The sequence below is a fragment of the Pleurodeles waltl genome, chromosome 5, assembly GCF_031143425.1.
Source record: "Pleurodeles waltl isolate 20211129_DDA chromosome 5, aPleWal1.hap1.20221129, whole genome shotgun sequence".
NCBI classification, from domain to species: domain Eukaryota; kingdom Metazoa; phylum Chordata; class Amphibia; order Caudata; family Salamandridae; genus Pleurodeles; species Pleurodeles waltl.
The window spans coordinates 1,199,546,833-1,199,567,574 of NC_090444.1; the positions used below are offsets into that span (position 1 = coordinate 1,199,546,833).

Genomic DNA, 20,742 nt, shown 5'->3' on the forward strand with positions numbered 1-20,742 from the left:
GAAAACGAACTAAGGAATCAGCTGTCCGAGTGGTACATGCTGGAATTGTGGTATCTGTTGGCTGTCTTAAAGTAAAAGTATAATTTTCCTTCTTGTGAGAAATGTTTAATTTCATTTTTCCCTTTTAAAATGGAGATCCATCTGTTATATATACCCATCCTGATTTTCTGATGGGGTTTAAACATAATTTGTTTTGTTAAAATGTATACAAAATAAAAAGTGTTTCATAGGCGTTATCATTTGCTTTTTCTCAGTTTCAAAAGTGTTCTGGGATCCCACACATGCAAATAAATGTCAAAGTGTTTGATATTCATGAAGATCTCATAGTGCGCAACTGAACTAGGATCTTGATCTTCTTGTCTTCATACAAATTTTGGATTGGAAGTACTAAAATTTGAACTACACAAAACCATGGTGCATCTCCTTTCTGGCATAGGAACTTCGGTCTGGAATTCTTTGTTGCCACCGCTTCATACTCCCACAGAAGTATCTGTTCAGGAAAACATTATGGGGGTCATTTTGACCCTGGCGGACGGCGGTGAAGCGGCGGTAAGACCTCCAACAGGCTGGCGGTCTAAAAAAAATGAGATTTTGACCATTGCGGTTACCGCCATGGCCAACCGCCGCTTCACCGTTCCACCCGCCGGGCTGGAGCCCTGGGTCTCCAGCCCGGCGGTCGTCACTATACCGCCGGCGGTATCACAACCCGCCTGACCCGGCTTACCGCCATGGATTTCATGCGGTTTGGGACCAGCATGAAATCCATGGCGGTAAGCTCTATCAGTGCCAGGGAATAGAATCCCTGGCACTGATAGGGGTCACCCCCACTCCGACTCCCTCCCCTCACCCCTGCCACCCCCCAAAGGTGGCAGGACCCCCCTCCCCACCCCGATCCCCAACATTTCTACACACATGCACGCAGGCATACAAGCACTCATTCACATACACGCACTCATTCACATACACACAACACCCCCGCATTCATGCACGCACTAATTCACATACACACAACACCCCCACATTCATGCACGTACTCACACGCCCCCTCAACATACACACACGCACACCCCCATGCATGCACACAACACCCCCCATCCCCCTTCCCTAACGGATGATCACCTTACCTGTTCCAGTGATCCTCCGGGAGGGAACGGGACCCATGGGGGCAGCTCCGCTGACACCGCCACGCAAACAGAACACCGCCACAGCGAATCACAGGATGTGATTCGCTGGGAGGTGTTCTGTTGGCGTGGCGGTGGAGGTGGAGCTACCTCCACTTCCCCGCCTGCCGCCAGTATGGCTGTTGGCGGCTCTCCGTCCGTAAAAGGACGGAGCGCTGCCAACGGTCATAATGGCCCTTGCGGAAAACCGCCAGCACTGGCGGTCTTCCGTACGGCGGTCCCTCGGCAGTCTTCGGAAAAGACCGCCGAGGTCGTAATGACCACCTATATCACTTGCCCTTTTTCTGGACTAATTAGTGTGCTGGGTTGAAATTGCTCTTTTTTGTTAGTGTAATATACTATTTATCTTTCTAAGGCAGTTTCTGCATGGTGTCATGTAGGCTGTTTGTCACTTGATTGTAGGTGTTCCAATTATTTTAAAGTATTCTTATGCTTCTTATCACCGCCAGCCTAATTTTGTGTGGCTCATACAAATAAACAACCTGCCTGTCTATTTTATTAATGGCCCTGCCACTTAGCTCAGAATGCAGGAGGGCCACATTACTGCAGTGCCAGCGTTCTGTTTGGCAGTTTATTGCATCATTCCATAGCTGGCATTAATATGCTTTAGCACAGCTACTACAACAAAGTGATGGGAGGAATAGTTGAATTAATCTCAGTAACTGGCAATCTCAAAGTCTGCATTGTAGTCCACCTTTTTCACCCAGTGTACCACTCTGTACGTAGACCACCAACATGCAAATCAGCTTTGGTCCTGCAACTATAGATACAGCCTAGTCTGAATTTTCACACATGGTCTTTTCCATATGGGAACGCAAGCAACCCCAGACCAGTTTTAGCTTACCTAGGCCTCATCAGTGAGGTTTTCAGTGAGTCCAGGGACAGCGAGTACAGAAACCACTCCTGGGCATACTTGTCGCACTTTAGGTGTCAACTGCAACAAACAAAGTGATGGAAAAAAGACAAAGTAATCGCTGTACTGCTGTTGCACTGCAATTTGCTTCAATGTAAGAAATAGTTACTTCCCTGTAACTGTATGTTTCCAGTATTGGTATCTTCAATAGGTTCATGTGCTTAAATCATTCTGCATCGCCAAGTTGGGAATCTCATGGTAAATCTAGGAAACAGTATTGTTCTAAAAAGCCTGCAAATGCAGCAAAACATTAACTTTATTATCCTACTCACATCATCCTAGTCACATAATATGAAAATAGCTAAACTTCAACCAGTCACATTGCAACACCCTGCTGACCACTCCCCTCAGAGCATAAAATACAGAGGCATTAGGTATTCCATAGATTTGAAGCTTGAATCAGAATGCCAAGCAGTTAAACAATACATAGATAATCGTTGCAGATAGTGGGAAATTAACTTCCTGTGCTACTGCTGCATCTTTTTGTACTATTGAGTCAAAACAGTAATGCCTGTTGTTTATTTTTCCACATTGTTGCCCTTCAAAAGTTTTGTATTGACACCATGGCCAAAGAGCAGAGGAAGTGGAATAATTCCTAGCGGGCGTTTTCACTTTTCTCACAAGATCTTCCTGCGTTGCAATGACAAAACACTATGACTCTCATTACAAGTTTATTGGAATTGAGTAGGGTATTAAACATCGTTACCTGAGGGTAAGATAATTACCACATATTTTTCTGAGATTTGTAAAGAAAGTTGGACATAACAAGCGGAATCGTTTTTTTAGCACACACAATTCTGCATGTTTTGTATTTTTGCTGGTTCCCTGCAACCCAACCCACTCCCCGCCCTGATAAATTTTAGCAGGTTTGACCTACTGGGATTTATCAGGGGAAAACTTTGAAGGTGTGATGTAACTCATAACTTTGATTCCTGTGTAAGGGCAGGTTTGCACAGGGATCGGAATTTAAACATTAACTCACAATCAAAAAGCTGTGGCGATCCAGCAGACTATGCTCTGTTTTGAAAAGGCATAGCCTTTACATGTGGTTCCATAGGCTACAAACAATTGACCTGTGTCTGGAAACTCCTTTGTCCAGGCACCTTCTCTTGTCATGACTGTTAAGTATTGTTTCCACTGCACGTTTTTGAAAGAATGGCTTTAAAAACACAGGCTCATTTTGGAGAAATTCAGATATTATCTTTGGAACGCATAATGGGGTTTTTCCTTAGCTAATATAATCATCCCTAAATTGCCTATATAGTTCTTTACAGGTTAGGGCCTGTAGGTTCTTGCAGATGTCATTGCCAGCAGCAATGCCATTTTCCAAGAAAGACGCTTCAGTTCTGCTTTATGAATGGGTTCAAAAGGACTCTTCATCAGTTGTGAAAGTAATATATTTACTGTCAAGGAGCTGGTGGATTATTCATTGAAGGATAAACTCTAGAAATTCCTCTTAAAATTAATTTACAACTCTACTTGACCACAGGGATGCTTTATTAGAAGATTTTCTAAAATGTGAACCAGCTACTGAATGGACCAGTTCTACGTGGTTGTGAAGAAATCCAGTTTTGATTTGCCCCAGTGACCAAAGATGTAGTCCAAAAGTAGCTCATTTGGCTCTCATTCATGGCAGTGGTTTGTCATCCTGCTCAGGTTGTCCACCCACTGATTGTTGGTGCCAAGAACATGCTGCGCTGCCTGCGTGAGGTGATGTCAGACAGATCATTCCAAAATTATTTGCTTTCTTTCAACATTAGCAGCAATTTCCTGCCATCTAGTTGTATAATACATTGTTGTATATTGTCTGGCACACAAGGACCGAAGAGGCTCTGATTCTTGAAGAAACAAAGCTTGCTGACCTCATAGGAGACTGATATCCAAAAATGTAAAAGCACTTCTTGCAGCATCCATTTTCTGCTGATTTCCAGGTCCTACATGTGCTCTCTAAACCCATCTAGAGAAGCGTCTGTGTTCTTCACAAGCTGTGATCCATGTGCTAAGAATGTCAATTTTACTTAATAAGGGGTTCCAGAGCCTGTCAAGGTAGAGCAGCTTTCATTCTTGGAGTGATGTCTAGTAGATCATCAAATGAACCCTGAATTGTTTCTTCAGCTCCTCTTACAATTACTTAATTCATACTTTGTACTGAAACTGTATTTTTAACAACCTGTTGGTGAGGTTGGATATCTTTATATGCCTTTCCAGTGTGTAGGGTAACCGCTGTATTCTGTGATACTTGAAAGACTCTATTGAGAGTACAGTCTCAGTTTTTGAAAAGCCACAGTTTAACCTGAGCCAACTTTCTGGCTGAGTGACAAAAAGAAGCTTTCACCAACCAGTTCTTGGGGTGGAGAAGAATCTGGTGCATTTCTTCTCAAATATGTGCCCATTGGAGCAAGACACTTTGTAAAAATGTAAGGGGTGGATTTGAGGCCACATTGAAGGACATTGAATTGGTAATGGCTGCTGGGCCAATTCAAACCTTAAATATATTCTGTGTTTTGGATGAGTTGGGATATGGAAATAAGCATTTTGGAGATCCAATTATGTCATGTAGTCTCCATGATTCAAAAGCTAAATGATCTCTTGAAGCATGACCAGGCAGAATGACTGTTTGTTGAGGTATTTGTTTATTTTCTGAATATCTAAAATCAGTATCCACTCTCCAAATGTTTCTTTATCAGGAAGAAGCTGGAGTAGAAGCTACTATTACGCTTGGTGAGGGGCATGAAGGTGGATATGGGATCTCCTTTGAGCTGGAGTTGTAGAGATTTTTGGATGAACTCCAAAGTGTGTCTCTGTTATCAGGTCCAGATCTAAAATCTGTGTTCATACTCTCCCAATGTCTGTGATAATTGGCAATTCGTACCCCAACTGAGTTTAGGGAGAATACATTTGTGGCCAGTTCCCATGTCTTTTGGTGGATCCCTCAGTTTTGGCTCCTTGTTTTCTTTCAGGGGTTTGCCTCATGTAAATGACTAACGGCAGAGCCCTATACTGCTATTAAGTATACTGCTGCTGCTTGCACTGTTGTAGATATTGAAAGGGATGATATCCGTAAGACTGGTATCCTCCCCTAAATAAAAATTGACCTCATCCTCTAGATCACAAAAGGGTTAGTTCTACATCTGCTGGAAGATATCAAGTGTTCCTGCCTTGTCTGTGTCAGTGTTGATTGACTATAAAGCATTGTCCACATGCTTATCAAAAAGTACTTCTCCATCATAGTGCATGTACGAGATCTTATTCTGGACAGGTGAATTCATCTTTAATATGCTCCTCTTCATCATCCTAATATTTTACACTAATGTCTGCTGGATTATAGGCAGAACCAAAGGACCCTTCTTTCTCAAAGTCATCAATTTCTAGTAGCTAACTTGATGGCAGAGGCAGCACTTTACTCAGTGACATGTGTTCAGGCAACAACTGCACTAAAATGCCCACATCTGTGATTAAGGTGATCTTGTGATATTCCATTGACAGTGTCATCGACAGTGTCTTCATTGGCAGGGTATCTGACAGAAACACAGAAGGAATCATCAACAGAGCAGTTGTCAGTGGTGAGGTGGTGGTTGTCTCTGTGGTGGTCACATTGGACTATGTCATAGTTGATGTAATTGTCAAAGTTGTTCCTGATGTTAACGTAGGCATCACTGACTTCGTTGACAGTAGCTTTATCAAATTTTTTTCCATCATAGATGATAACATCATCAACGGAGCCAACAACATTTTAGGAAGTGCGAACAGTTTCTTTTTTTATGACTGGAAAGTCTGATCTTGGTCTGTGCACTGGAGATACATCAATGCACTTATTCCATTGATGAAAGATCTTTGGAGATTACATTTGGTTTCTTGAATGCCTGCCCTTGCATTATTTTCAGGGCTTCTTGATAGATATTGATTCAAAGTGATTTTTTTAATGACTGGCCTTCTGTGCACTCCATTTTATGACCTTTATTTGCTGTGTCCGAGGCAATTTCACTCTTATCCCCTGAGACAGGTATTTCATGGTCTTGATTTTTTTATGCCAGATCTGCAATCTACCATCTCTTCTGTTTACATTCATCAAGGGAATGGTTCAACAGATCTTGCAGCTCTTTGCCTTATGAGAGGAATGTAGGCAGTAAATACATTTGTGTGGGGATCTTCTGAGTGTAACCTCCGTTCCCCACAACTACCTCAAGGCCTGAAGTGACCATTCTTGATATAACCAACATGTTGTTCAGTCAGAGGCCAGAATGTAGAAAATGTTCTGAAGTGATCAAATCTGGTTGACAAATGAGAGTTGAAGATTTTAAGGTTTCCTAAAGTAGACTGAGTGTAGATCTCAGCTAGACTTCACACAACATGTGGTAGAAAATCTGAAGTATGGTAGTCTCTGAAAGGTGCAATGATCAGGGTGCTGCATTCTGATTCCTTGAAGCTTAGTTCTTTTCAACTGATGTGAAAAGTATAATAAATGAATGTTTTGCATCCTTTGCTGGCTATAATGGCTTTCTGTATTTACTGTAAGACTCTCAGCTCAACAATGGGGAAAGATTCAGTCATGTGAATCTATGAAAGATCCAGTACTGGAGAATAAAGTATTATACCATCAAGAATATCAAATCGGTCATTCTCTCTCCTGAGCTTGTTAGAACTTACTACTGCATGAGACACTTGAGGTGTTATTCTCATTTCAAATAAATGGTTCAAAGGTGAGACAGTATTTTTCCCTGATTAGTAAGCCCACTGTCTGTGTGTATGTAACCTGAGCTCATATATCACCTCAATGACCTTTCCAGAAAGCACTTACCTTATACTCTGAATCCAGTGGGAGCGATGCATTTTCCCATCATCTCCTTCAAGGAATCCAGCATCAAACTCATGTAGGGTATAACTGATAATTGGGAAAATGGAATGGGCTAAGAAAGAAAACTGAAAACCTGAGAGCACCACCCTGACTTGTCATTCTGCTTGGTACAGACATCTGTATGTCAAGGTAGTTATCTAAAGACAACTAAGCTTTAATAATATATGAAGTGGAGCATCTAAGCCTAGCAGTAAATAAGATACACCTTAAGACGTTCTCTGTATAACCATCTCTCTGTACTTGAAGTGAAACTGACCTTTCTGAAACACAGCAAGATTCAGCTTTGTTTGAATATTTAACAGCGTCCCTTCTTTATAGATAAGGTAACTACCATCTACTTCTTGACTGTGCTCTTTCAAAACATAGGGTCTCATTATGAACCCGGCGGTTCAGACCGCCATGCCAGTAGTGGTGGAAAAGACCGGCACTGGCATGGGAGTATGAACATCCATATAATAAACCCAGGGAGGGCCGCCACCGCCAGGCTACCGCCGCCAGGCAGCCTGACGATAGCGGATTACATTATCCGACAGGGCAGCGCTGCCCTCCGGATAATGAACCCTATTTCCCCAGCCTTTCCCTGGTGGGTTCCCACAGGGGAAGGCTGGTGGAAGGGGTGCACCGGGCCCCCGTGCAGTGTCTTGTCCTGTCGCGCAGTGATCTGTGCGACAGGTGCTGCTGCACCCGCCGCACTGAGGCATTGACGACGGCTCCATGTGGAGGTGTCGGCAATGTCCCGGCCCTGCATTCTCCTGGGCCAGTATGCGGAAACACTGTTTCCGCCCGCCCGCCCGCCCAGCAGAATGTTCGTAATGTGGCCGATGGGGTCTCAAGGGGGCTGGTGGTCTATGGAAAGACCGTCAGCATGAACACAGCTGGGTTTCCCACTGTGTTCATAATGAGTCCCATAGTAGGGTAGTTTCTACTGCCATAATTGTGCAGTTGAATTCACACTCATCAGTTTTCTGTGATTCCTATGAGTAGCAGCACACCTGTATATCAAAAGGTAGACACCTTTAACCTTGCAGATAATCATATGCACAAAACATGACAGTTTAGAAATGCCTATTGCAATTATTCTTTCTGTTCCTTCACAAAAAGTGACCCGCAGTTCTTGTGAAAGGATCTCTTAAAGTCTATACTTAAATCAAATGTACAAATAATTCAAAGTTTATTTTCTTAGAGCATGTCCTGATTTGAGAAATACTTCTCTGAACTCCAAACTGTCCTCCAGTAGTTACTCTTGAACTTTCTATGGAACAAAATACAAATGCATTCTCTAGGTCTCAGTTGAGGCAGCACTGTAGTATGAGTGCCTAGCAAGAATTCCATGAAACACGAGAAAAGCTATGCCCAATTATTCAAGATAGGTTCCCCCATCGTCAGATACATTGAGAGTTAAGAAATTTAAGGGTAATGTTTCAGTGTCAGATGCTGTTGCATAGTGACGGATGCAAAGCCTTTCAGCAGGTGGGACTGACATCCAGTGACCACCACCAGCCTTTTCTTCATTGAAACAAATTCAGTGTTAGTGGGTTCTGAATTTTAAATCCCCGATCCCTGGCCAGTAAGCCAAACACCCTGACAAGTGCTAAGGAGATGGGGAGCTTGAAGCAACATCTAGGATTGATTATGGGTAGGGTGTGTGTGCTTTGATTTTATTTAATTTAATTTTTATTGTTGTTTTCAATTTCCTTCTAGTCATAGTAATTTTAAGTGAGGTCAGGGTAGTATAAACTGATAATACTTCTAAATTGGGAAGTACGGAACTATTAACTGTTGTATGCAGCCAGTCTCTCTGATATGAATTCTTCTGTTTGCAAATATATACGTATACTCAAAGCATGTATTAATTTAAGAAAATAGAAGTCCATTATATATTGGTAATACAGTATTAGATATCTAATTTAGTAATGAAAAAACAAAGTCTTTTCAAATATACGTTTTGATTGTATTATTTATTTTATTTTTTTTAAGTCAATTATCCAGAAGAGAGGACCGACCGTCATCATGTCCAGAGAACATAGACAATCGTAAAATTGATATTAAAACAGGTATTTGCTTGTGAGTTTAGTAAGTCTGTTACAATGAACGTGTGCTTTTTCAGCTGATGCAGTGCATCTATTGTTCTGCTTTCAAAAACTGTATCAACCTAATTAATGTATGCCTTGTAACTTTAAAAAACTTAAGTGTTACCCAGTCATAGGTGAGTATGACCAAAATAAAAAAGAGGATTGGTGCCATTACTACTGCCTACTGCCTAATTACCTTTATGAACCAAACAGTGGCTTAGAAACCTGTTCTGAGGTGGGAAGTGTTTACTTCCTAGTTTTCCCTGAATATTTTTATAACTTGCTTCAAAAATTAAAAACACTTCATGTTTTCCTGCTTGGAGCCAGAGAATTTTCTTCTTTATGAAACTGCCTGGTCATTAATCTCTGACATTTATTCTATTTTTTGCAAAGTCTTCTCATTTAATTTGTAAGATAGTTCTCAACATAGTAGGAGAAGACTATCTTGGGTTTTCAGGCTTCAGAGTCTAAATGGTGTCTGTATTGATGTTTCACGGTAATGTTGAGCATGCTGTTTTATATGAGGTTTTCTTTACAGAGAGGTCAATGAGGATTTTGTGAATAGTCAGATTCTAGTTGTTTGCTGTTTACAGAGAGGTCTGTTTTCTAAACATGTTTGGTGTTTCATTCAGAAAACGATTTTGTTGCAGGAATCACAAGATATCAAAGAAAAGGGAGAATTTCTAACATGTACACTGACACATGTTTTAAATTCTCATGTGTTCTCAATCTCAAAGAATCTTATCTTCAGCAATAATAATGTAGGTTTATAGAGCACTATGAGCTTGCATCTTTAAGGAACTGTAAATGATGGTGGCATTACTAACCCAACTCATTACTTTAGATTGTATTGACCTAGGGAGAAAGAGAAGTGCAGTGCCAGATTTTGACACTCAAACCTTCAGGTTGTACACAGATCTCAGCAGTGATAGCTTTAGACAGTGATGTATCGTACCAGCTTCAGGAAATATCTCAGAGTCATTTTGGGAAACTCATATTGTAAGCTTAAAGTGTTTCCATTTAGTTTGAGCATTACTTTAAGGGTGTTTATCAAATGCATGGCAAGTGTAACTTCTGGTCAAGGTTTTGATTTCTAGACTATTTCTTAATGTATACAGCAGCACTACTAAGTACACTTATTAGAGAAGTTGACTCTATGCCACAAGTTTTGTCTTTTTGATGCAAAATCTTCTAGTTCTTCTAGGTATGTTATTGATACAAATATTAATTCAATCATTCTTATCATAACGTCATAAACCATTTTCAGTGTCCTGATCCCTGTGCCTGAGTACAAATCAGGATGCAGTTAAATCACATCAATAGCATACTGTTATGGTGCTTTAAACACAAAATGTTGAGGATGAAACACTTGATGCTGACAAGGTGGGGAATGCGTATATTCATACTACCAGTTTGTATAATTTAGTAAATTCTAAGGACATTGAGGGGTGCTTCTGTCTTCCTTCATACAAAGGTATTCGTTATGTACAGTCTTTTAGTTTTGAATCTTCTACTTCCTCTTCTGCTCTCTGTCATAAACAAACACGTTCTAGTCAGCATAAGAAGGCTTATGTATTTGTGATATTACATAATGCTTGGACTGACCTGAATTTAGGCTCTTATTTTAACATTCTTGGATAACTATACAGCTTTTAAGGATTAACCTTTCTTGTGAGGGGCAACTTGTCCACCCAATCTGTGGAGTTTCCACCACATCTTTGATATTCCCTTGACAATTAATCTAAAGCCTGTGATTTCCATGGTAAAATGCCTAAAGAGGTATTGCTTTATCTTTGTCTAGAATCAGATCTGATTATGGGTATAGTTAATCAGAACAATCTTGACAAGCTTTCTATGTTCTCTCCTCTTTTAGCAGCTAAGGAATTCTTTTGATTTTCTGACTGTACGAAGGCTGCTTTTGCTACTGCTCCAAATGACTAAAGACCTAAATGACAGCACAGCAAGAGCTATGAATAAAATGTTCCTAGATATGCATTTTCTGTCTCAATTGTGACATTTAGGAAAATGTTTTAAAGTTAACCCTTTGCCAGGAACCCTAATTTTTAAAAACAGACAAGCATTTTCAAAATCGCAATTAGGTCTTCAAATGCTGACCTGACTAGATCTGCTAGGTCATCTTAATGTCAACAATCTGATGATGCTTAGTTCAAGATAACAATGCAAATTACCTTGAAGAGGAATGTGGCATTTCAAAGTAAAACGGTATACCTTACATCCTTTTCTTCTGTTGCTGTAAAGTCTTCTAATAAGTCTGTTTTACGCACAGCAGGACTTATGTTTTTCTGTTTCTATGAACGGACATGTATTTCTGGTGGGAGTCAAAGTTCTCTGTTTTTCCTCCACAACAGACATAGATACTTCAAGATCCTTGGGGGCTCAAACATTTTCAGTAAAGGTGCTCTCTGTTTTCTCCCAGTCCTCCTTTATCTCCACTAAAGTTCTAAAAATCATGTGAAAAGTTGTTATTGGAGACCCAGGCACACATTTTTAATACACTAGGACTCGTAGCAATAGTTAGGCAACGGCAAAGGTTTTTTACCCCCAACATTTCACTGTGACTAAAAAAAATGGAAGCCAATTTTAAGCACCTACAATCAGACTGTGATATTGTGATTTTCCTTAGAGAATAATTTCACATGACAACTTTAGCTCACATGTTGGCAGTGTTAAAAGTGGAGGTTGGTTGTTTTTACATAATATCCTAGAGTTCTACCTCCATATTCCCATCAAGATGAGGCATCAGAGATGTTGAGCTTTGCCATAATAGTCACTGTCACCACTGTCAGCCGTAACCTTTTCTGGATGACTCCCCAGGTAGTGATCTATCTCATTTTCAGGACATGTTGATGCTGTCCCTTCAGGTTTCTTGTATTATTTAAGTGGAAGGGTCTTCGGGTTCTTTTGTAGATTATGAGATTTACAATTACTCCATTCACTTAGATTCTTGGTTGTTCCATCTGAAGGGCACAGCTGACAATAACTTTGACTTGAGCAAACATGCAGTCCTCAGTGAGCCTTAATGGGGCATATGCATACCTTTTCCACCTATCTACACAAAGTGTGCCCCCCTTTCTGAGTCTACCTAGACCCCAAGGATCCCATCCCCAGGGCTGAAATATAAAAAAAAAAAAAAAAAAAAAAAAGGGGGGTGCTGGCCATATGCCCACTCCCTTCCCAATAATGAGGTAGGCCTTTAATAGCCCAGGGAATCTATATCACAGGGCTGGCTCACTTAATGTGTCCCAGGCAGCCCACCACTGGGACACAGTAGTTTTCCTGCCTGAAACATGTTTACTCTCTTCTACCAGGAGCATTTTTATACCTCTGCCAAACAGGAGCAAACACCAAGTCTGTTCCCAGCTGGCAGGAGATTTAAAAATGCTCCTGCTGGCTGGGAGCAGACTTGTGTTCTGTTTCCATGCTTGTACTGATGCAGGCAGGGAAACAAAGCACATATTGCTCCCCTCGGTATAGGAGCAATGCTGGCTCCTGCACCATGCATTGAGCTGGCTGGGGCCACAGGGGCCCTGGAGCTTCTCCTGGGGCACCCACCTATATTGCAGAAAGGGCCTTGGGGACGAGGTCTAGGGGCCATAAGAGGCTCGGGGAGGGAGGCCAGGATCCTCTGCTGACCTTTGAAATAAGTCATGACCCCGGGGGATGGGATACCTGGGGTGGGGCTTATGAAGGCACAGGAAGGGGGGCCATGCAGGCCCATACCCTTTTGAAATAAAATACGGCCCTGGGTTTGGCGTCCCCAGGGTCTAATTAGGCCTTGTGCCCTCCCTTTATAATGTCATATGGCTCCAGGAAATGGTGCCTCCTTGGCTTAAGAAGGGTCAGGGAGGGGGACCACACTGCCCTTCCTGTTTTAAAAAAAAAACAGATGGCCCCGGGTTTGGGGGGTGGGGTCCCTCGATCTCCTGAGATTGAATAATCTCTGACGTTTCGTCACCGGAATTCCGTCTTTCAACGTTTCAGGCAGCGTTCCATTTGAATCTTCAACAAACTTCCACCAAATATTGCTGAACACCTTCGGGGTGAGAGCCGCAACCATGAGGGTAGACTCACGAATACTTCTCACACCAAACAAACACAACACTGGCACTCACTGGATCATTCTTCCTCAATTTAATCATCAAACATGTTTCGGCTTACGCCTTTCTCAATGCTCTTCATGCTTGACAGGTAACAACACTGTTAAATTTCACCATGTCTTTTTAAACAATGTTACAAGATGTCATTGAAGGGTAATCATCGATGTCAAAAGAGGACTGCACCCTCTCAGTCTCCATACCATCTTGTTATTGACCCACCATAATACGTATGTGTGATATTCCCAAACCCAGTGTAAATAATCACGGACCTCTTTGGCCCTACATTTATGTCCTGTATATGCCTTATAATGTGCCTGCGGGGGGCAAGTGGCGGTTCGCAGCATCTGCCAAATATCAATAAATGCTCCAATTCCAAATCCAAGGGAAAATTAGGAAAGTGGCACACCGGATCATTGCACATCTGTTTATTTGTGCAGCGAAACGGCATAACAACGCGTTTCAATTTACCAGTCGTTTACGTTCATACAGGGTGCTCAATTTCCGATAAAAATACTATTTTCGGTGCATGAATATAGTAGAGATACCATCATTGAAACTGTATTCTTAAGCTCATCAAAATATACAGTTCAAATAAAAAGTCGCACTTACTCATATCAATTACATTTTTCATCTCTTAAAATGAAATTAATAAATTGAAAGCAAACACAATGAGTAAACAACATTCTTTCAAATTAAAATCTTTATCAAAGCAATAGTCCATGGACATAAACGTCATTTAGGGATGTCGTCTGTCATCTTTGTATCCTTTCATATACCATTGAGTGACATTTTAGGAGGGCCACAATAGCACATGCAATCTATGATATAGAACAAAGATTAAAATGGAACACAGAACCAACGACATTGATGAAGGACCAGTGTGGCACATTCAGAGAGCAACATTGAAGAAAGACTCAGATGGAAGCTGCACAGGAAATAATGAGCTACCCTAGAATTACATTTCATACATGGCTACAAATCAAAAAAAGATATATAACAATATTAATCTTATAATGTATGTCAACAATTGCTAAAAAACTATATGTCCAATCTGGGCTACATCACATTCATAGGCTACACTGTCATGGATGTCATTACACAAAGATACACAATTATTATATCAATATTTTATTGTTCATTATTAAATACATCATAAAACATTCATACCCCATTCATTCAACAATAATATATACAACAATATATAAAAATATAGTCAAACATTGAGATGTAATCAAATATCAAAATATATATAGTGTAGAATCAATATATATATACAATTACAAAAAACGATAAAGTCCAATCTCTTAGTATCCTTTTTTTTTTTTAAATAAATTATTTTTATTATTTTTTACATCAGTACACAATAGGATACATTGTCACTTTCAGAGAATAAAACGAAAAGAAAAGAAACAAGGAATCAATCAGGCTTATCCAAGAAATAATTTCCCCAGATTAGAGAGAACTTTTTGACATTACCTATTCTCCTAGCATATCTCATCTCCTGAAGTCTAACTTGAATCATTTTATTGTACCATCCTTGACTAGTAGGAGATAATTCAGACCGCCAGTTTCTCAGCAACAATGACCTAGCCACTGCCGTGGCTATAAATACGAGCTTCTTCAGCCGAGGGGAGAGTCTTGCCTCGGGATCATAGCCCAGACTCAGCAGGCGAATACTCGGAGATATGGGTACCAACTCAATGGATGTTAACGTTGCAAAGACCTCTTCCCAGTATTTCTGTATACATTTACCTGTCGCTATTGTATGTATCCAGCCAGCTGCCCCTATTTCCTTGCACCGAAAACACATATTTGGGTGGCCGATCCCCATACGGGATAGTGCTTGCTGGGTTCGATACAGCAGCCATTTGCTAAAAAATATCATTCTGTGCCAATTAGCCCCTCGTAGCGCAGAGAAATTTAGGCGGTTAATAGTCTCCCAGTATTCGCTTGAGAGCATCATGCCCTCCTGGCTAACCCATTTCTTCTGAGCTCTTATCCCCAAATCCACTTTAAACCTTTCTGCCAAGAGCCTTCTCCATGCCCCTGCATTCCCTACACGCAAAGCAATAACTAATTCTGATACCAGTGATTGGGTATTAATAATAGAGTTAGTATCTAAGTTTTTAAAAACCCTCAGCAATATATTGTAGGATCTGACCAGCAAAAGATCATTATTAACTGTAATCATGATTTTCCATGGGGCTTCCCAGTTACCCTCAGCCCAGAAATCTCCAATTTTACTATATCCAGCGCGCTCCCACCTTTTCACCGTGATTTCGTTAAGCTGTGCCCCTGAACCTAGAGAAATCTGTGAGAGTGGGGTGTGAAAATGTACAGAGGGAATTTAATATTTTCTAGCGAAATCCACTCTTCTCTTAAGAAACCATTTAAGAATTTTATAACTAACTTTTTTAGGCGATTTGGACAAAAGGGCTGGGTTCCGAATATTATGCTCTTGGCATATTAGTACCCGAAAATCAATAAAAAACTTGGAGCCCACGGAGTATTCTAACTTAAAGCTAGCATAATAGTGTGAAAAGAAAGCATAATAATAATCTTTGAAATTGGGTAAGGCCAGTCCCCCCTTCTCCTTATCGGCATACAGTATGCTCGAAGCGGTTCGAGCTTTTCGGTTCTGCCAGATAAAGGAGCGAAATAGGGATTCAAGTTTTTTTAAAAAGGGTTGCGTTAAAACACACGGAATGGCTGCAAACAAGAAATTAAAAAGTGGTAAGATTGACATTTTAATTAATGCGATGCGGCCTAAAATCGAGAGAGGAAGAGGCCTCCAACGAGTGAGTAAAGCCTGAGTTTTCTGAGGAAGAGGAGCGAAATTCAGTTCATAAAGATCACTTATATTGGCCGAATAGAAAACCCCCAAGTATCTCTTTGGGTTGAGGTTTACACATCCTCTTAATTCAGGAAGAAGACAATTAGGAGTAGTGCCACAAAGAATGATGTCGGTCTTGGTCCTATTAATCTTATAGCCACCGATTTGCTGAAATTCTTTAAATATATTAAAGGTCGCTTCCTGAGAGGAGTATTTTGTGTCCAAAAACAAAATAATATCATCTGCATAAAGTTAAATGTTTCCCATTGATTTTAGCGGTGCCTGAACCTGAGTATTCTGTCTAATTTTGATGGCAAGTGGTTCAACAAAAAGGGCAAATAAAATAGGGGATAGTGGGCACCCTTGTCTAGTCCCTCGTTGTATTTGGAGCTGTCCCACAGACCTTGAGTTTATAATAATATTAGCCTCAGCATTTGAGTACAGCCTTTGAATTAAAGAGATCACTTGAGTGGGTACCTTGTAGCTAGATAAAATTAAATAAAGCGTGTCCCAGACAACCAAATCAAAGGCTTTCTCTGCGTCCAGCAGAAGAATAATGGCAGGGATTTTATTAGTCGTAAAATAATCAAGAGCCTCTGCTAAATAGTGTGTGTTTGTAGCCAGTTGTCGACCAGCCACAAAACCATTTTGATCGGGATGCACCAGTTTATTGATTACCCCATTAAGCCTATTAGCCAATAGTTTTGTCATAATTTTATAGTCTGTGTTTAACAATGAAATTGGACGGTAAGCATTTGGATCCTCCCTATCTTTATTTTTCTTAGGGAAGCTAACCACATTCCCTGTGTGCCAAGTTCTGGGGATTTCCTCGCCTTGTAATATACTGTTTAAGAGGGCTAAGAACTCCTCAGCAAATATATTTATGAAAGTCTTATAGAACTCAGCCGGGAAGCCATCTGGGCCACAGGTTCCTCCTGTGGGGAGATCCTTGACTACATCTAGAAGTTCTGGCTTTGTAAATGGTTGAGACTATCCCCTACGGTCCTCCTCTGAAAGAGAGGAAATATTAAGGCCCGACAGGAATATCTCGGTGGTCCTGGAATCTATAACTGAAATGTCACTATAGATCTGTTTATAGTGCTCCAGCATGATTTGATCAAGGTCCCGAGGCTCAGTGCACCTGGCCCCAGTGATCGGGCATCTTAAGGCATGTATAACATTGCCAGCGATACGATCTCTAGCTTGCCATGCCAAGACTTTTCCCATAAAATTGCTTTCTTCATAACTTTTCTGTTTATAAGATCCATATTCTATATCAACTTTTTTTTTTTTTAAATCCCGCTAACGCTTTCTTGGCAGCTTCGAACACCTTTCTATTAATATCCGAAGGGGCCTTCAAATAAGAGATTAGACACTTGTGAACTACATCCAGTGCTGCATTTTGTTGTTTCAGAGCCCGTCTATCAGCTACCGCTTTAACGATGACCTGGCCCCTGAAGTAAGCCTTAAATGCATCCCAGACTATTGCTGGGGTTGACGACCCCTGGTTGCGTTGAAAAAAATCCCTTATTTCAGCCTGTGAAGTTTGTATCCACCCTTCTTCCGTCAAAAAGTGGAGATTGAAAATCCATCTTTTAATCTGCGACGGTTTAATTGTAGAGTGGAATGAAATTTCCAGCAGCAGAAGGGCATGATCTGAAAGACCAGAATGCAGGACGTATTGAGATCTATAACACAGAGTTTCAGAGATCAAAAATAAATCTATACGCGAGGAGCTTTTAAATCGAGAAAAGATACAGGTATATGCCCTTACGTCGGGGTGTTTGTCCTCCAAGGATCACATAATGCCAGCACCTTAACATAATCTCTAAACATCTTGGCTACTTTAGGTTTATACTGTCTCTTACCTTTTATGGTAGAGTCTAGAGCTGGGTCCTGAAGAAAGTTGAAATCCCCCCCCAATAATAATTTTCCCTGTCAACTGGAGAAGGGAGTGAAACAAGTCTATATACGGGGTTGGATCATCCATCAGAGGGGCATAAAAGCTAACAAAAATGAATCTCTCCATTGCAATAGTACACTGAACCTAGCACCAACACCCTTCAGGGTCGGAGAGAAAATCCAGCTGTTGTGCATTCAGGGTTTTAGCTAAAAAAAAAATGCCACCCCTCTATGAGCCGCTGAGGCTGCCACAAGAACTTTAAAATCAGCCATTCTTTTAAACATTTGAAAACCTGAAACTTTATGAGATGGAATATGGGTTTCTTGAAGAAATATAACTGAGGGATTAAGATCAATTACCCTCTTTTCGATAGCGGACTTCTTCCTATGATTGTTTAATCCATTAATATTCCAGGATAGGAATCTTAATGGCAAAAGTGATTGTGTCATTTAATTAACTTTTGGGCTAGTGTGACTGTAGCCTCACTAAATCTGGGGACAAAACTCCTAATCAATCGTGACGATCCTATACATTGACTAAAATAAATCTCTTAGTATCCTTATATGATGCTCCAAGGACATAGTAGGAACCAAGGGCCTACGTGCGTTTCGGGGATCCTCTAATAGGGAGGCTTCCTTCATCAGGGCTGCTCGCAAATCTATATTCAAAAGTGGATGCCAACACCATCAGACGGACATATATGTCAAACGGAATGCTGATGTCTTGATATATGCCACTTGAGATAAGGATATCTAGTATATAAAACAACACATAGAAAACCCACATTGAAAATGCAGAATCCTAAGTCCAAAATGTTAGAAATGTACTATGTACAGATTATATACACACAGCCAGCTACCACATGCAGTGAACAATTGCAAAAGGCAACACCTCATATTAGAAAAACCCATTAGTGTGATAAACACCAAAAAAGATTATGAGGAAACGAGGAGAAGAAAAATTAGGAGAGAAAAAATTATAAATTTATATCAATCGAAACATACCAAGTCATGCACTAACACCTGAAGAAAACCTGTGATATCTAGTGTAATCATACAGATTGTAAGCTGACACCAACCATTTTTATTCAAAGTGTGGGCAAATATTTACCTGCCATTCACTCTAGATAGACATTATGATGGAAGATACACACTCTTCCAAGTGTGTGATAAGTACCTCAATGTAGTACGCCTTAACGTTCACACTACTTTTTCAGAGATGGAATTCTAAAAAAATTGGCTTTACCTCTATTATTGGCTTGTTTTTAGAGGGAGAAAGGGCTGCTGAGGTCAGCTGTTATAATGATTTGAGACCCCACTTCGGCCCCGGCGTCAGTTTAATTATTCTGAAATGGAAAAAATATATAAAATAGATACTAATTCACTGATCGCTCGCATGCCTTTATAACAAATGCGGGCCTGATAATATATCCGGCCAGCAATACTAATATGCAGCCGCCAAATCACTCACCAAAAGGCGCGGATAATCAGACCCACGTCTCCTGGATAGCAGCGTCTTCTTTTTGCGCGCACCGGCATCTGTGACTTCCTTATAGACTCCCAGTCACATGACTTCGCGCACGTGAAGACTAGCGCAAAAAGTAATCAGCTGACAACTTCCATGGCAGCCACCGTAAGATCAAGCGGTCGCCATGTTGGCAGGGAGTAATTCGGTTTACAGCGCAAGGAATGAAATCTCACGCAAACATGTCAATATTACAATATATTATGAAAACAACCACAAAAATCAAAACATAGCTTACTAGATGTGAAAAGAAGATTAACATTAAAATACACAGATGTCTTAAGGAAAACCATTTATGAAAGTTTTTTTTTTATATATGTAGAAACTTCCATTGATTTTTATAGAATAATATAGCTGGGGGTATAGAGGCCACAGAATCACAGTCAACCATCTAAACTGCCATGCTGAAAGGAGTAATTAAATGAGACCACCTTGGGGGTCCTTGTATTTAGTTCATCTATAAAGCAGATCAGTTGGTTACAGGTGACTTAGAGCCGGAATCTGAGAAGATAATTCCAAAATTGACCAGATATTTCGACACAAAGTTAATCCATATAAAGGGGGGGAATGGAAGAGGAAGGGAGGGGATCCGTAGCATAACATCTAGCATTGTTGGAGGAATCTGGGCCCTTACTCAAGTTTTATATATATTTCGGACCTGATTTATCATCCAGCAAGGATGATAAATCACAGCTGAAGTTTTTAGCCAATTATATTTTCCCACGGAATATATTCATTCAGCCCATTTTAACAAGTATCCAATGTAAGGATCCAAAATACTTCACGTTTTTTGATAACTTTATTGTCATCAATTCCTCCCGGTTTCCTTATCTTTTCTAAAACTGTCCATGTTAGTTCCTCTATTTTCTGTCCAAAGTGGTTACGGTGTTGGACCCGGGGAGCTCCCTCCCTACCATTCCGTATATTGGACATATGTTCCAAAATCCTCACTATTACTTCTCGTCCCGTTTTGCCAACATATCCCAAGACACAGGGACAGCAGATCAAATATACACATTTGGTTGTTCTGCAGTTTGTCATATCAGTAAGTCTCAATGTTTTCCAGTCGACTGTATGGTATAAGTTATGATAGCTCCAGGACATGTCATACAGGTACCACATTTGTGGTTCCCCGTAACTGGCTGTGACCCCCTTATAGATTTTTGACAAAAGCCTTGATCTCTCAGCATACAGGATCTAACCAATTTGTTAGACATATTTGGATTTTTTAAAAAGGCAAGTAATGGGCGTTCAATATGTGATAGATCTGGATCACTATTGAGTATGTGCCAGTTATTACAAATGATTTTTCTGATTCTCTCATTCATGTTAGAATGTTGTAT

At 40.6% G+C, this 20,742-nt stretch overlaps 1 protein-coding gene across 2 annotated transcripts in view; it reads left to right on the forward strand.

The window, feature by feature from the left end:
- ARMC2 (armadillo repeat containing 2) overlaps nt 1-20,742 on the forward strand; it is a 450,139-nt gene that overhangs the window by 120,087 nt on the left and 309,310 nt on the right. For both annotated transcript variants that reach the window (XM_069235455.1, XM_069235454.1), the window contains exon 6: nt 8,927-9,003. In XM_069235455.1, the coding sequence (XP_069091556.1) occupies nt 8,927-9,003 (77 nt within the window). The remainder of the gene's footprint in view (nt 1-8,926; nt 9,004-20,742) is intronic.